Source organism: Gracilinanus agilis, chromosome 2 (assembly GCF_016433145.1).
Source record: "Gracilinanus agilis isolate LMUSP501 chromosome 2, AgileGrace, whole genome shotgun sequence".
NCBI lineage: Eukaryota > Metazoa > Chordata > Mammalia > Didelphimorphia > Didelphidae > Gracilinanus > Gracilinanus agilis.
This window is the reverse complement of record NC_058131.1, coordinates 39,740,864-39,758,529: the sequence shown is the minus strand read 5'-3', so window position 1 is coordinate 39,758,529 and position 17,666 is coordinate 39,740,864. Positions and strand designations below refer to the sequence as shown.

The following is a 17,666-nucleotide window of genomic DNA, read 5'->3' as shown; positions in this document are numbered from 1 at the left end:
GGACAGAAGGATGAAGATAGTATGTAGACAGAATGAAGAGGGACAGAAGGACCAGGCTAGTTGGGGAAGGAAGAATGGAAAACAGAATGAAGAGACACATAATAGAGACATTGGGATAGACAAGGGAAATGGGAGAAGAAATGAGAAGACGGGAGACCCAAGACACAATAGAAATGAACTGGAGGAAGGAAGCACTTAACCAGCACTGAGGAAGGGCAAAAGGAAGGTAGGGAAGAGTAGTGGGAATTGAAAGAAAAGGAGGGAACATAGGAGAGGTCCAGAACAGATAAAGGAGGGAGGAGGGTGAACAGGTAAGTATAATGGAGGAGGAGGGAAAAGGAACTGAATGAATTCAGTGATTCAAAGAGAGCAAAGGAAGAGTGGAACCTGGTTGGGGATTGTATGGACCCAGAGGGACCTTTTGTAGCAGAGGTGCTAAGTCTCAGGTTCTCAGCTCCTTATTCCATTATTATCTCTGGGTACTGTCCTGGGGAGAGTAAAGGAAAAGTAGGTGACTTGGGACACTGGAACTTCTTAGTTCTGTTATCAAGAGATTTCTTCTGTTTAAAGTTAGGGTTCCCTCTGGTGAGGTTTGGGTTCTTTCTCCCCACCTCCACACCTCATGCTTCTGTCACATCTTGCTTTGAGACAACCTCCTGAAAAAGATCTTTGTGTTAGAACAGCTGGTATTGGTCAGCATAGGTCTGTCAGCATCACTTGATTTGCAGGGGTGGTACCTCTAGTATTTTGGATTTTGTGGTTTCAAAAATCAGGTCTTTCCCTTGGTTTGTTTCATTTCAGAAAACAAGCATTGTGTAGATGTCCTCTTATAGTCATATTGAAGACTTCACAAGAATCCACTTTTTCTGTTGTGAATCAAAATTACCATGTTTGAGAGAAGCTGCTCTAGGTGCCACCACTGAGGAGTAGTATCACCACTTGGCATATCTCCTCATTCTTTACAAAGTGAAAGTTTTTATTAAATGAAATGGATATAACCAACACTTTTATTTTTCTTTTTTAGATCAAGAACTTATGTTCTTCTTCGTATTGTAATATGTTAATTTAAATGAATTTTTTCCTTACAGATCAACATTAACTCTACAATGGGGCCAAACTGATACTTCATGATCTGGGATGTATATTGGCAGGCACAGACTGCTCGCTTGGATGTTATAAAACAGGATTTAACAAAGGGCTACAAAATAGGGAATTATCTCTGCCTGGATGTGTCGAAACTACTCTCCAACTTGAAACTTGAACCTGGGGGGGTTCTTCCCCCACCCCACAGGGGAAGTGGAGAGCTATCTTTGCAATCTTTTTTGGTTGGTTTATCGGTGAACATCGACTGAAAGGAACTAGCTGGGAAAATGGCAACTCCTGTTGTTACCAAGACAGCATGGAAGCTACGTGAGTCTCCTGCCATCTCTGCTTGTTATCTTCTTAGCCACCTGTTACCCCCCAGAGAATGGAGTGTCCACTAGACTAGACTAGAGAAGTGAAGGCGAGACCTGGCTTCCTCCAGTAACCACCCACCCCCACCATATCTGAGCCCTCCTTTTCCTAGCATGGAATAGTGCAGGAAGAGTCTGGGACTAGTTGACCTCTAAGGTCTCTGGTAGCTCTAATTCAATGATCCTGATCATCTCAAGTACTATTCAAGAATCCCCTTTGGCAACTCACAGGTGCTAATGCCTGTGCAGCTAAAACTGACTTGAGTTCTGATTCTTCAGGGCTCAAAGGCAAAGGCAGGACTGATGATCTAAGCCTAGGACTCCTTACCTTTTTCCCAACCCAGTTTCTCTGGTTTGCAAATAGCTCATGCCTGACTTTGGGTTGTCAAATGTGGTCTAAGATTGTGCTGTCCTAAGTCAGACCATTCACTTATGGTTAGACCTGTGGCTTTGGTGGCTGACAGCCCTGCCCTAAAGCTATGATGACATTTTAATATTGACTGTTCTATATAGGACATCAGGGCCCACCTTGCCCAGGCCTGGGCTGGAGGCTGATCCAGAAGCTGGTTAACAGCAGATGGCAGCAGGTGGGCGTTGCTTGCAGCCTATTTTCACATCTTGGCACTGATGGGTGCTATCACTGCTATTTTCAACAAACACCTAAGCGATCATTTTTCTCTATTATTTTCTTGATTATAGGCCTCTTGCCCTTGCCCCTCCCAGATCAGAAGCACTTCTCCATTCTCTGCTTAGATCTGCCCCCTGCAGCTTCCTGTCGGTCTTTCTAGGGCCTAGCTGCCGTTTTTCTTGATGACCATCTAATCTCAGTGCAGCACTCACCACCCTCTCCCCTCCTCCACTCCTGCAGAGTCACTGCCTCAGCCTCCAGGAAGTGTGCTCAGCAGCAGGAGGGGAAGCTCTAAAAATCAAGCCAACACCTCCATTTTACAGGAGGGAACACTGAGGCCAGGGGTGGGAAGCAGTTTGCCTGAGATCACTTGGTAGTCATGTCACAGCCTAGACCAAATCCCCCATGAGGAAGAAAACATATATTGCCTGAAAGGGATGAACACAGTCAAAATGCAAGGCTGTCTAGTCTGATGGAAGCATATGCAAAGCATATTTAAGACTGATACTTTAAATATACAAGAGCCATCTTCAGATATCAGGCCCCTGAAGAGAGAGCCATGCGTTGTCCTTTGTGGGAGAGGCATGGGGCCCTGGGGAAACCTTGGGGAAAGTCCCAGAGCCAAGGATTAACTAACTGTTAAGAAAGTTTCAAATCACTGGGCATCAAAAAATGCTTTTAAAAAGCTGATGCCTGTTCTCTTGTAGAGCTGCAGGTATGTGAAAGGTCCTGGAGAATGCCGCTCTGATTGTGCCTAAAGTATCTGGTCAGAGCAAGGGCCCAGCTCCCCTCACCTAGTAGCTATGGAGTCTGTATAGCCTACAGCCCCTTTCCCTTCAGTAAAGACATTATTATTAGCTTGCTTGATCCTGTCATTCTGCTAGTATAACAAAGCAGTAGGAAATGCTTAGAGACCCTCAGGGGATAAGGGGTCACTCTCACATGTGCCAGCTGCCCTTTAGATATCCATAATTGTTCACCTTAGTTGTACAGGTCTGTGGCCTATCAGCTCACTGGTCCTTCAGGCTCCTCTGCCCCACGTGGTTCCTCAAAGTTTAGGTGGCAGGAACTGGTCCACCATTTTACCAGGGCAGAGTTAGCACACCCTGCCTCCCCTCCACCTCCACAATACCCAAGACCTGTTGTGAAAGCAGAAAACTTAGCATCCTGATTGCAGGGACACCTGGGAAAGGGTGTAACCCTACGGTGGGATAGAGGAAAGATGGGAGAAGTCACTGCTGCAATAACACCTTGGCACACCTTGGATCAGCTGAAGCTGACTTTGCCTCAGTATTAGCCAGATTCCACCCCTGCCTTACCTCACTTCTGGGCACTTGACTTTTTCTCACTCATTCCTGGGGACATGTTGCTTCAATGAAATTTAAGACATCAAAAATTAAGCCCCTGTTCTTGGGATTGTCCCTTGGCTTCATGCCTTCCTAGACTGTGGAGCAACTGCATGGAAATTCTTGTGGCCAGAGAACTCTCTGCCTGCTCCTGGCAAGGGAGTGCATGGTGCCCACCCAGCCTCTCACCTACAGCTGTTCTACCTCCCCCAACTCAAATCGTTTCTAACTGGTGCTAAACATACTTTGTGCTTCTCTGGGTCCATACCATTGGGACCCCCGCCATAGCCCCTCCATCTCCAATTCGTCCCATCTCTCACAGCCTGCTCACACCCAGCCCCAAGACTGCCAAGGCAACTCAGGCTCCAGGCCTGGGGAAGAAGTGCTAACCCAGCTTCAGACACTATGCTCACAGCTCCTAGGCTTGAGTGTACACTCAACTCTAGCCCTCAGCCTCCTTTTTAATAGAATGTGGGAATGGGGTTAGAGGGCTCTGAGGCTACCTCCAACTTGGATCTATGGGCCTGGTTTCACCATTTACCTTTGGATCTGTTCTCTCTTCAGTATAATGAAGGAAATGAGAATTTTTCCACTGAGTTCTTAGGAATATTGGGAGGAGCAGTAATAGGGCCATTCATCTAGCCTTGAGGCCCTCTCGCCCTACCTTTTCATTTTACAGATGAGGAAACTGAGGCCCAGGGAGGCCAGCAATTTGCCTGAGGTCACCCAGGTAGTCAGCATCAGAGAGGTGATTCTAACCTATGTCTTCCTCACTATAAGTCCCCCCCCTAAGTCTCTGAGCCATTCTCCTTCCTTGATAATGGATGTGGGAGCCCTTTGGAGACATCTGAACTCCTTTGCACTCACTCTTTTGGCTGCAGACCATGCGCAGCCTCGTATCAGCTGCACCGCTGTTGGCTTGGACAGTGATTTCAATCTTTCAGGCCCTCAGATTCCTACTTGTGGTTGAGTGTCTCTACTAAACATCTCTGGGGGTGATTGAGAAAAAGTATAGAGCTGGAGCCCAGAGGCTCAGAGGTGATCCTGAGCAGGACAGAGCTGGAGGCAGCAAGCCAGGTGGTTGGGGATCAGATACCACTTTCCTTGGTTCGTGAAGCTCTTTCCCCTGGAAAGCCAGGCAACTGGGGTTGTGGGGGTGAGGGGGTCTTCTTTCCTCTGGGTGCAAGCAGCCAGGGACTTTCAGTGACTGTGTGTCTGTTCCACTCCATTCCCTTTTTTAGAGGAAATCGTGGCCCATGCCAGCAATGTGTCTTCTCTGGTGTTGGGCAAAGGCTCAGGGCGGCTCTTGGCAACAGGAGGAGATGATTGTCGGGTCAACCTGTGGTCAGTGAACAAGCCCAATTGCATTATGGTAAGAAGCCCAAGGGTAGATGGTGGGCAAGGTGCAGGAGAAGATGATAGATAGCCAGGAGCCATCCCCAAACCCGAAATGTTAGACCAGTTTTCCCTCATATCTGTTCATTCCTCTGCCAAGTGATTCCAAGGAGCTTAGGGGAGATGCCCAAGGAGGCCCATTTTTACCTAATAGCCCACCCACAAAGGACCATGAAGCTTAGGGCTTATGAGACAGCACAGTGCAGGGGAAGAGTGCTGGATTTGAGTCTGAGGACTTGGGTGTGAACCCTTTTTTTTTTTTCAACTCTTACCTACCGTCTTAGAATCAATACAGTATATTGGTTCTAAGGCAGAAGAGTGGTAAGGGCTAGGCATGGGGGTTAAGTGACTTGCCCAGGGTCATATAGGTAGGAAGTATCTGAGGTCAGATTTGAATCCAGGACCTCCTGCCTCTGGGCCTGGCTCTCAATCCACTGAGCCACCCAGCTGCCCCCTTGGATGTGACTCTTGCCTCTGCTGTTTACAACTTATGCAACCTTGGAAACATTATTTAGCCTCCCAATGCCTCAGTTTCCTCATCTGTAAAATGAAGGGTTGGGCTGAATGACTTTTGAGGTTCCTTCCAGCTCTAAAATCTGATCTTGGGAAAGGCAGAGTCAGACTAGAGGGCAGAATAGAAGTACTGAAGCTAACTAAGAGGATCAGTATCTCTGTTTGGGAAAGGCCTGATGAGCAAAGGATCTGACTGCTCTTAGAGCTATTTCTCTCATCCTGGGGAATAAACAGACTCAGCTGAGCTCCATTTGGAATAGGCACAGTAGGAGGTGGCATTCTTAATGGGAACTTTGTCATTGTAGCATTTGAGAAACTATAGACACCAGGGCCTGTGCACAAGATCAGATTCGGTGTTTGCCCTTTAGGTGACTTAGCCAAGAACTGTCCCCCAGGAAATGCATCATCCTTCAGGGAAGCTCTGATGACTTATCTAGTCTGGTGAGAGTCGATGACTATGCCTCTCAACACAGTCCTTGGGACAGAGACGGGGTTGCCCACCTCTGCCCCTGCCAGGTCTTCTCTGCCTTTGTAAATTTGAGCCCCCACCCACCCACCTTGATCTCTTCTGGGGTCTTTATTGTGACGGCTCCTGCCTGCTCTGACCTATGTGAGAGTCTCCTCATCTCCCAAGCAGGACCTTCTTACAATCTCTGTGCTAAGCTGAGCCCCTGGGGAGCATGGCAGAGCTGGCCGCTGCAGTTAGGATGGTAGCAGCATCCCAGGGATCAGGTAATATCAAAGGGAATCTACATGTTGCAGCAGCGTTCATTCCACTCCATAGGTGTGTTGGCTCTGGGGGTATGCTGTGTGCTGAGGGGCCATCATTCTGAAAATCTGCACTTGGGCCCTAATTGGTTTTTTCCAAGGGGGTATGTGTGTGCGCATGTATGAATGGAGCATGGAGAAGGAAAAGGGTCTGTGTTGGTGATTTTGACTGAAAGGGTCATTTGGGAGAAGAAAAATGATAGATGAGGGCAACTGAATCAAATCACTTAAAATGATAGCATCATCTCGTTAGAGTTGGGGAAACTGAGGCAAGGACAAGTGATTTCCCCAGCAAGTCAGCAACAAAGCCTGAATTAGAACTCAAGTCCCCGTGTTCTCAGTCCAACACTGTTTCTGCTCAATTTTCATATTTCCACGAAGACAAAGAGGTTTTGGGGTGCAGACACCAGCCCATCTCTAAGGAGTGCTGCTCCACTAGGTCACTTGTCTTTTGTCCACAGAGCTTAACTGGCCATACATCCCCTGTGGAGAGCGTTCGACTCAACACCCCCGAGGAGCTCATCGTGGCTGGATCCCAGTCAGGCTCCATCCGCGTTTGGGACCTGGAAGCTGCCAAAAGTAGGTTTGGTTTCTTGCTTATTATCCCTTATTTTTGTCTTTATGTTCCCACTGAAGATCCAGCATCCTCATGGAGCTGGATCCCCTGACCAAGGCCAGGAAGCCAGGACAGGTGCTGACAAGCTGGTGCACATACACCAAATATGGCATGCAGATTTTAGCAGCACGTTAGTTGATGCCCTGCTCACCCATTGCCAGTCCCATACATAGCACAGTGTCTGACACACAGTAAGTGCTGTCCTTCTTTCTGGAATACCATTTGCCCCACCAGAATCCTATCAAAGGCTCAGCCCAAATGCCACACCCTTATGATATTTGGTCATCTCCTTTCCTCCCCAACCAGAAGGGATCTCTCTTTTCCTTGCCCTCTTGTAATACTGGATTTATAAAGCTCTAGTGACATAGCTTCAATCTGAAGTATCAGTTCCAAGGCAGAAGAGTGGTAAGAGCTCTATATGAAGGACATTTGGAGTTAAATAACTTGTTCAGGGTCACACAGCTAGGAAGTGTCTGAGGTCAGATTAGAACCTGGGACCTCCTATCTCCAGGCCTGACTCTCCACTGAGCCACCTTGCTGCCCCATATTTATCTCTTCTTCCACTGTCCTATGGTTCTCTGTGTCTCAGTCTTATTCCTCCTACTAGCTTGTAAGTGCTGCAGGAACCTCGTCTTATTCATCTTTTAAACCCCATAGTGTAGCTCAGTGCTTTGCTCTTAATAGGTGCTCAACAAATATTGATTTAAATTGAAGGGAAAAGAGAATGGAGGGGAAGAGAAGGCTGGTAAGGAGCAGGAGCATAGGCTTCATTGGCTTCCCTTCTAGCAGTCCAACATGGAAGCTGCCCTGTGTGTCTTTGGCCACATGTCCTCTTCTGTTTGCCACTGCAGCAGCCAGGATTGCTGAACATAGGGCACTAATTAGGTCTCATTACTTTTTTTTTTTTTAAACCCTTGTACTTTTTGGTGTATTGTCTCATAGGTGGAAGAGTGGTAAGGGTGGGCAATGGGGGTCAAGTGACTTGCCCAGGGTCACACAGCTGGAAAGTGTCTGAGGCCGGGTTTGAACCTAGGACCTCCTGTCTCTAGGCCTGACTCTCACTCCACTGAGCTACCCAGCTGCCCCCTAGGTCTCATTACTTTTTGAAAATTTGCTCTTGCTCAAGAATCAAGAGCTTCTTAGATGGCTTAATTCCTTGATTATTAGAAACACCCATTAGATGGCAAGGATAAAAGATGATTGTCAAGCCGAGAGCATCCCAACCGACTGGTCTTGCTGCTCTGCCCCAACCCATTGCATCAGGAGGGACAACACTGCTGGAGTCTGCTTACTTAGGCTTCTGTGGAATTACCGTTAAGAGGAAGTGCCACAGAACTGGTCCATGGAGTCATATAGGAGAGGCGAGGGCTAGGGAGCAGTTTGTGTACCACTGGTCCTCCGCCAACAGCACCAGCATGTCAGTCAGAGCCAGAGAATTGAGCGCCAGGCCAGCCCACAGCACTAGACAGACAGGACACTAGGGGTGGGGGAGATGTCAGTGGGTGGAAATGTTGGGGCTGGTTTTTGTTTTAGGAAATAATGGAAAGAGAAGGAGCCAGAGCCCAGGGGCAGGCTTGTCAAAGAGCTAGATGGCCTGGGGGCACAAAGTACAGGAACCAGAAGGGGCCCCACTTTCCACCTCCTGCTCTTCTGACTACTTGGGTGGTCTTAGTTGGAGTCTTAAAGACCTCTTCATCTGCAAAGTGGGAATAATAGTCTCTCTGCTTTTACCTTCTGTGAGCTATCACAAGGTCTTGTTGAGGATCAAAGGAGACAATGTGGGTCAAAATGCCCTGTAAAGTTGTAAAAAGCATAATTCTCGTAATAAGAACAATTTCTTCTGAGTGAACAGTCAGGAAAGGTTAGGCCACTTGGATTCTACTCCCATTCCATTCCCCCAGGCCTAAATCCACTGGGGACAAACACATTCTATGCTGTGGGAACAAATTCTTTGGAAGCCCACTGGCAAGTGAGTGAGGCAGTCAAAGAGTCCTTTATGAATGTTTTCTGCGCACCAGGCACTGTGCTAAGCACTCACGATGGGCTCAAAGGAAGGCAAAAACTCTGTTTCTGCCCTCCAGGAACTCCCATTCTAGTGTGAGAAGACCCCTGGCAAACAGCTATGTACAGTCAAGGCATTTACTGAATAATTGAGACATGATCTCAGAGGGAAGACTAGCAGTTCCCAGGGGCCATGGAAGAAATGAGGACCAGGACCTTCATTTGGTCTCTTTTCCCTAATGATGGCCAAGGCCTATGGATCCAGCTTCAGATCATCCCATTTGGAGTCGAGCAAGCAACTGTGTGAGTTGTGGAAAAGCTAAAGGACCTCGGAAGCCTTTCTCTTGATTCAAAGTCAGAGTGTGTGCAGCAGATGCTTGAAAAACCACAGCAGAAGAAATGCATTTTTAGTTGTGTGAAATACTTTAAACTTGAATTAATTTCCCCACAATGGTGCTTTCTTAGGCTGCACTTACCATTCTCCATTTGTAAGATAAACATTCTCCTCCTCGTGGCAGAGAAGACCAAACTCAAAGATGGCAGAAATTGCCCATAGTGAATGGAATGCCTAATGCAAACCCATGATTATATCGACAGGTCCAGCAAGCCCCTTATAAACAGGTTAGGTGACCCTCTTGTTCTGGCAGTGAACTGAGGGAAGGTGAAGAGTAAAAACCACAAGGATGAGGAATGAGAGTGGAGGAAAGCTGATGTGCCAGCTCCTCTCCTATTGGCCAGGGAGTCTCAGTGGGTGCTACGGGCAGCCCTCTTGATATAGCCGTAGTCTTAGGGAGTCTGAATAGATCCCTTTGGAAATCCGTGTGGCATTCCATGAAACCCTCCCACAAAGGGGGGCCCGGGCCACTCCTTATCAGGCGAAGAATGATCCTTCCTGCCCAAGGCCAGAGGATCCCTGGAGATTGGACAGCTGCTTTTTTATTAAGGGTGCGTCTCTGTTTTGGGTGCATTGACACCCTTCAGAAAACTTTTTATTTGATGCCAAGCAAAGCATATATTGAGATCAACATGATAAGATTTTATTGGCAGCTTAACAAAAGGATGATGGGAAGAGAAGAGAAATCTGATGTTGTCCAAACTTCTCCTATGTCTACCATCCTGAGGCAGATGGGTTTTCTTTCAGAAAGCTGAATGTTAATTTTTCCCCTGTGGTTATTTATTTACTCATTTATTACTAATTACATGTAATAACAAATTTCATTTTCTGAAGTTAGATGACCCAAATTGTCTCCTTTCCTCCCTTCCCTCCCCCTCAGAGCTGGCAAGGGATTCAATCCGGGTTATACATGTATTTTCATGCAAGACATATTTCCATATTGTTCATTTTTATAAATGAATAATCATATAAAACCCAAACCCAAGTAAACAAGTGAAAAATCCCAGACTTTCATCTGTGTTCTGACTCCAACAATTCTTTCTCTGTAGGATGTTTTGGGTCATTGAATTGCTGAGAGTAGCTAAGTCTTTCACATTTGATCCACAATATTGCTGTTACTGTGATCAGTGTTCTGCTTATTTCACTCTGCCTCAGTTCATGTAGGTCTTTCCAACTCTTTCTGAAATCATTCAGTTTATCATTCCTTACAACACAATAGTATTCCATAATGTAAGCTGAAAAATTAATATACACTATCTCCAAGTATTATATTTAATAAGATTTATTAATAATAACTTGAAGTAAAGGAAAATAAAAAGGTAAAATAAAGAGCGAGCTAACCCAGCCTTGGTCACAAGAAGAGAGCGAGAGGGCAGGGTTGCAGAACTTAAATATACACATAAGAACTCAACCGTGGAAAAAGGGAAAAGAATTCTGGGAGATGAAGTCCAAGGATTTGAGATTTTCTAATTGCACATTCACCATCATAAACCACAGTTTGTTCAGCCATTCCCTAATTTGATAGACATCTCTTCAATTTCCAATTTTTTGCCGCCACAAAAAGAGCAGCTATAAATATTTTTGTACAAGTAGGTCCTTTCCCCTTTTTTTATTTCTTTGGGATACAGACCTAGCAGTAGTATTACTGGATGAAAGGTTATGCATTGGTTATGCATAGTTTTATAGCCCTTTGGGCATTGTTTGAATTTGCCCTCCAAAATGGTTGGATCAGTTCACAACTCTACCAGCGATATATTAGTGTCCCAATTTTTGCCACATCCCCTCTAACATTTATCACTTTACTGTCATATTGGCCAATCTGATAGGTGTGAAGCGGTACCTCAGAGTTGTTTTAATTGCATTTCTCTAATCAAGAGTGATTTAGAACATTTTTTCATATGGCTTTTGATGGCTTTGATTTCTTCATCTGAAAACTGCTTGTTCATATCCTTTGACCATTTGTCAGTTGGAGAATGACTTGGATTCTTGTAAATTTGACTTAGTTCTTTATATATTTGAGAAATGAGACCTTTATCTGAGAAATTTGTAATAAAAAATTTTTCCTAGTTGTTTCCTTTGTAATCTTGGTTAAATTGGTTTTGTTTTTACAAAAACACTTTTAAATTTAATATGGTCAAAAGTATTCATTTTACATCTTGTAATGATCTCCATCTCTTGCTTGATCATAAATTCTTCCCTTCTCCATAGATCTGACAAAACTATTCTATGTTCCCTTAATTTACTTATATTTTTTCACCTTTTATGTGTAAATTATATACCCAGTTTGACCTTATCTTGGTTTAGAGTGTGTAAAATGTTGATCTATACCTCATTTTTGCCATATTGTTTTCCCATTTTCCCAGCAGTTTTTGTAAAATAGTGAGTTATTATCCCCAAAGCTGGGATCTTTGGGTTTATCAAATACTAGGGTGCTAAGGTCATTTATCCCTAATCTATTCCATTGATCCACCATTCTACTTCTTGCTTTATAATTGAATGTTAATTCTCAAAAGATAAAAACACAATTGAGAAGAATAAAGAGTGTAGAGATAGCCCAAAGGATCAGGGACTTACTCTTATGGCTATTGACTGACTTGTCTTGATGCCTAGGCTCATTTATTCTATACTTAAAACGAATGAAGTTTCCTTAAAAGTTGCTAAAATAACTTCCCCTTGAGTAAACAGGGAAGCAGGTCGTTGGGAAGAACCCCAAGGCTGAGAGTCTTAAGGGTTCTGGCCCCACCTTTTTGGCGCTCTTATAGTCTCTTCTATCTCCTACAAAGCCTCAGACTAGAAGTAGAACCCTGAAAAATATGAGTCTTCTCCTGGGAGAGTGGGGATATATGTAAAGGTGAGTCTTACCTAGGATCTCTGGGGTAGGAGGGGGCAGTGGGACTGACCTGCACATGCCTGTTTTCATTTGTTAGTGACTTGTATTGCAGCAGCAGGAGCCACCCTTCTGTCAAGCAAACACCAGGTCATCCTGATCCTTTTGTTTCTTCCCTTGGCAGTTCTTCGTACTTTAATGGGACACAAAGCCAACATCTGCAGCCTGGACTTCCATCCCTATGGAGAATTTGTAGCCTCTGGGTCTCAGGATACAAACATCAAGGTAAAAAGCCTCTCCAAAACGTGGCCCTTTGGATATTCCCCTAGCGCTTCAGGAACTGAGGCACTCCATGCACATTCACGTGTGTTTGGGATGTGGTGAAGGAGTGCTTCCCAGGTGAGGGGCCCTTCTCCTGTTTCTGATCCATACTCGGGGTGCCAGCTCTCAAACTTAGAATGTAAATGGGATAGCACAGCTGTTAGCTGGATTGGTCAGCTCTGAATTTCAGACTGAATTTGGGACGGAGGGTCCTGGTCCGGCTAGTTGTCTCTCTGGCTGCTGATTATGGAGGAGGTGGAGAAACTCTGACTTCAGAACTTGTTTCTGAGCTACAGCCCAGGCTCAGTCCGCTCCCAGATACTGTTATTGCTGCATCTTCCTGAGCTGCTCACTGTGCTGGTGAAGCCTTCACTGTCTTGCCCTGCTGACCCCTCTCCTCTGGTTCTCTTCTCCACAGCTCTGGGACATACGGAGAAAAGGCTGTGTGTTCCGGTATAAGGTAAGAGGTTGTCATGAACTGAGAGACACAGAGAGAATTGTGCTGTCTTTAAGGGACACACAAGGAGAATGGGCAGTCTGGTCGGGGGGAAAAGGGCATCCAAGCCCAGGGTGGCCCTTGAGCCCTTCTTTGCCATCCTCCCCCTGGTGGTACTTCTCCAAACTCTAACCAGTTCAGTATTTCCACTCTTTTCAGATCTTGATCCCTTGTCCAGCAGCCCTAGATGGTTCTCAGTATCTACCTCTGCCTTTCCTATTCACATCTGCTGAGCAGCCCTGGAGGAAGCCACATAACTGCTGCCTGAGGACAGGCAATCTGCTCTCTGCTTCCCCTGGGCCCTCCCTGCAGCTTGGCAATCCTTTTATTCCTCTTGAGTTGATTCCCAGACTCACTCCCCAAAGAGGCTATTCCAGGCTCTGTCTTCTCTCCCCAAACCTCTCCAAAGTCCGACTGCCCCCACTCTCTCCTGAGAAATCTGAGACTGTTGCATGAAAACATTCCCTCTCTTCCTCTCCTCTTCCGCTTCTTGATGTCATCTTCTTTCTTATTTTCCTCCCACTCTGATAATAAGGTAAAGCTTCTCCATGCCCAGGCCCATTCCTCTGCCTGGGCCCTTGATCCCATCCTGACCTGGCTTCTCCAGGAGATTACCTGAGTCATTTCCCACCCTCCCACCCCCTTTCCAGAGCTTCAGCCTCACTGCCTCTGACTTCAAACATGCCCAGGTTCCCCCATTTTTAAAACCCATTCTGTGACCTACTCCCTCTGCTTCCTCTCCCTCTTCAGTCCTCAGCCTGGCTCCTGCGCAGTGGGCAGAACTTCTCAGGCCTCCCCTTTCTTGGCCTCTGCTGCATTTGACACTGTTAGCCATCCCTTCCTGTGTGCTTTCTCATCTCTGAGTCTGTGATGCTCTTTTCTCTCCTGATACCAACCCCCAGCCCCAGCTGTGGGTGTTCCCCAAAGCCCTGTCCTCAGGCGTCTTCTCCCTCTACACGGTGACTTCAGTAGCTCCCCCGGGTTTCATTATGGTCTCTAGGCAGGTGACGCACATGTCTGTCTGTCTGTCCGAGGCTCACCCTCTCCCCTGAGCTTCCTGCCTGCCTCACCAGCTGCCTATTGAACGTGCCATAGCAGATGTCCCAACCACCCCCCAACCTGGGCCCAAACTGAGCTGCTCATGCTTCTCCCACTCTTTCTGACTTCCCCACTTTCTGCCAATGGCACAGCCGTCTTTGTGTTTTCTGGTCTCCTAGATTGGCGGCCTTACTGGCATTCTTGATTTCTCACTGTCACCCCACCTAGCCGGTCATTCCGCAGCTCTGACCATTTGTATCCTCACAACATCACAGATGGGAAGTGAAGATCCCACCTCGGTGTGCTGCCATCATGCCTGGCCTTGCTGGAGCCCTGGAAGGAGCGGAGTGTGGCAGCTCCTCGCCGGCCAGGCCCGCCTGCTCCGCAGAAACGGTGCTGTCACTTCTCTTTCAGGGCCACACTCAGGCTGTGAGGTGTCTTCGGTTTAGCCCCGATGGGAAGTGGTTAGCGTCCGCTGCAGATGACCACAGCGTAAAGGTAGAGTCTTGGCTGGCCTGGGCCTGGGCCTACTTTCCTGCCTGGGATTAGTATTGGAAGGAGAGAATCTTCCCTGCCCCCCTCCACACCCCAGGCCCAGTGGAGCCTCTCCCGGGCCTATCAGAAGTGGAAGTTGGGAGGGAATAAAGGAACCTCACCAAGTCAGAAGCCAGTGTTCTGTGGGACAAATGACCCACCAGAACTCCTTTCAGGGTTCTGCCCTCAGGCCTCAGGCCAGCCTAGAAACAATTAGAAAGTAGCTGAAGAAGCCCTAGAGCTGGGGAGTTCAGACCTCAGGCCTGGCTCTCTTGCCTCCCCAGCTTTGGGATCTGACTGCTGGGAAGATGATGTCTGAGTTCTTAGGACACACGGGGCCCGTCAGCGTGGTGGAGTTTCACCCCAATGAGTACCTCCTGGCTTCTGGCAGCTCGGACAGGTAAGAGAGGAAGATGAGGGTAAGGCCAGAGAGCTGTCCCTGCCCCAAGCCCTTCGCTGGGGGCCACAGGCCAGCCGAATCAGCAGCCTGATTGTCCTCCATCAGCCCAACCTTGGCAAGCACAGCCCAGGGACAGTCATACAGCTTAAAGCATTTTGGCCCCTTTCCATTGAGAATTCAGGGCACACTTTGGAGTAGAAGAACAGGGACTCCTTCTGCGTGCCAGGGCTGTACAGAGGGGTCCCAGTGAAAGGGCATGTGTGTGGCCAGCCTCAGCACTTGGAGTAGGTCTTCCCCAAGTTGGGGAGATCCACAGATCTCACTCATTTACATCTGGTTTTTCTCTTTGTTTTTGACCAGTGCTCTACCTGTCTGTGGGCACTTAATAAATGTTTTTACCTTCATTTGTTCAGCCAGCCAGGAAGAGGAAATCTCTTCTCTCTGTAGCTATGGCTGGCTCCAGGGCCCCTATTCTGCTGTCTCTGGTAACATCCCTGCACAGATATTCTGGGACAGTCTGGGGCCCCATGATTCGCTTCTGCTCAGGAGTTCTTCAGGAGCCAGAGGCCCAGGTCAGTGTGGGGAGGAAGGGATAGGCCTGCCTATTTCCTTGGGACTATTGCCTTTTGCAGGACAATCCGCTTCTGGGATCTGGAGAAGTTCCAAGTGGTCAGCTGCATCGAAGGGGAGCCTGGGCCTGTCAGGTAGACATTCAGGAGTCAGGACCCCTGGGTCCTTTAGTCCCTGCTGTCCCCACGGGCTGAGTCTGATGAGATGGACCCCAGAGTCCCAGGCTGATGAGATGGACCCCAGAGTCCCAGGACTTCAAGGTCTTTGGGCTCCAGCCAGGCACAGGACTTCCCTAGGGTTGGGATGGGTTTCCTAAAGGCTCCTGGTTAATCCCTTCTTAACTCCATGTCCACTCCAGGAGTATCCTGTTCAACCCTGATGGCTGCTGCTTATACAGTGGCTGTCAAGACTCTCTTCGGGTGTATGGCTGGGAGCCTGAGCGCTGCTTCGACGTGGTCCTGGTGAACTGGGGCAAGGTGGCCGACCTGACCACCTGCAACAACCAGCTGGTGAGCACAGCCTGAGGGCCCCTCTCTTCCTCTGGCCAGGTGTGCCCTCCCCATAGGGCAGCGCTGGTGAACCTTTTCTGAGTTCGAGTGCCCAGAGGGCAAATTCAAGCTGTCTATGAGCCCCTGGATTACGGGAGAGAGCTGAGGGAGAAAGTGCTTGCTTTGGGCCACTGGACACCGGTGGAGCGTGCCAAAAATGTCCTTGGGCTCTGGGAATAGGGAGAACGAGCAGCTCCCCCTGTGCCAGCTCTGCACACGTGCCCCGCCTTCACCAGTGTTGCCATAAGGGTCACTGAGTCACCACCATGCATTGATTGTTTTTCACAATCAGGACTGGTTAATGAAATTTAAGCAATAGATACCATCTTTAGACATCACCAAATTCAGCCCTCCTCTCCTTTTGTATGTTTTTTAAAGTTTAAATGTGGGGTAGCTGGGTAGCACAGTGGGATTGAATGTAAGCCTGGAGTCTGGAAACCCTGAGTTCAAATGTTTAGTGCTTTATAGCTGTGTGACCCTGGAAAAGTCACTTCACCCCCATTGCCTGGCCCTACCTGCTCTTTTGTCACTAAGACAGTAGGCAAAGTTTTTAAATTTTAAAAAGACTAACTGTAGGGGCAGCTGGGTAGCTCAGTGGATTGAGAGCCAGGCCTAGAGACGGGAGGTTCTAGGTTCAAATTCGACCTCAGCCACTTCCCAGCTGTGTGACCCTGGGCAAGTCACTGAACCCCCATTGCCTACCCTTACCACTCTTCCACCAAGGAACTAATACACAGAAGTTAAGGGTTTAAAAATATAAAAACAAAACAAAACAAAAAAAAGACTAACTGTAACTTTTTTAAAATTAAAAATTTGTTTCCTTTTACTCCTACTTTTTCCACTTATTGGAAGAGAAAAAGCCAACTCTTGTAGCAAATATGCCTAGTTTGGCAAAACATTCCTGCACTGCCCCCAGCCACTGCCTGGGGCCCGGCACCTCCTTGCCAGGGGCAGGAACTTGTGCTGATACCGAGTTTCAGTCGTGACTCTGATCTGAGTCTTGAGGTTTTCAGTGTCGTGAGAATGGCAGAAATGGGGCCGGGCCCAGTGGCTTTCCAGAGCAGCCAGGCTGAGCGCAGCAGGGCCCAATGGGCCGATGTCTACTGTTTGCCTTTTTGGTCAACTTTGTGGCGAGATGGGAGTGAGGGAGGCAGCGTCGGCGGGGCTTTCCCGGGAGGCCTCCACGAAGGCCTCGGACCGCTGATCCCTTGGACACAAGCACTGACTGCCCCTCGCTGGGCAAATCTGAAAGTGCCATCAGGATGAATATTAACGGTGGCCATGGAGAAGGCCTTGCTCGAGGCGAGGGGCTCCCCCACCAAGCGTCTGTCATGAGAGGGGAAGGCTGGGCTGGGACGAGGGCCTGCTGGTGCTAACATTCCGGGTTTCTTTGAGCCTAGATCGGGGTTTCCTTTGCCCAAAGCAATGTTTCCTCTTACGTGGTGGATCTGAACCGGGTCACGAGGTCTGGGACAGTTGTGCAGGACCCAGTGCAGGACAGCAGGCCTCTGGCTCAGCCCACACTCACTGGTCCCACCATCCGCCGAGGCTATGAGAGGCCGGCCACAGCCTGTAGCAAGCCCCAGAGGTGAGGTGTGGGAGAGGAGGGGAGCCGGAGGCACCTGGTCCGCTGCCCCTGGGTGGGGCTCCTTGAGAAAGCCATGGAGGCAGGATCACCCTCTCCAGGCCTGGGCCTCACTCCTCCTCCTCCTCCTCTTCCTCCTCCTCCTCCTCTTCCTCCTCTTTCTTCTCTTCCTCCTCTTCCTCCTCCTCTTCCTCCTCCTCCTCTTTCTTCTCTTCCTCTTCTTCCTCCTCCT

At 48.1% G+C, this 17,666-nt stretch overlaps 1 protein-coding gene across 1 annotated transcript; it reads left to right on the top strand.

Moving 5' to 3' along the window:
- The first annotated feature begins 1,370 nt into the window (after positions 1-1,370).
- Positions 1,371-17,441, top strand: KATNB1 (katanin regulatory subunit B1). Its single transcript, XM_044660450.1, has 10 exons — positions 1,371-1,410; positions 4,670-4,800; positions 6,566-6,683; positions 12,127-12,227; positions 12,682-12,723; positions 14,212-14,295; positions 14,616-14,731; positions 15,364-15,435; positions 15,660-15,810; positions 17,250-17,441. Exons 1-10 carry the CDS (start codon positions 1,371-1,373, stop codon positions 17,439-17,441), a joined length of 1,047 nt encoding a protein of 348 aa, XP_044516385.1.
- Positions 17,442-17,666: the final 225 nt, after the last annotated feature.

Coding starts and splice junctions, on each gene's coding strand:
- KATNB1 (XM_044660450.1), top strand. CDS start 1,371: ATGGCAACTCCTGTTGTTACCAAGACAGCATGGAAGCTAC. Junction 14,296..14,615: donor CAGATGACCACAGCGTAAAG/GTAGAGTCTTGG, acceptor TTGCCTCCCCAG/CTTTGGGATCTGACTGCTGG. Junction 15,436..15,659: donor GGGGAGCCTGGGCCTGTCAG/GTAGACATTCAG, acceptor TGTCCACTCCAG/GAGTATCCTGTTCAACCCTG.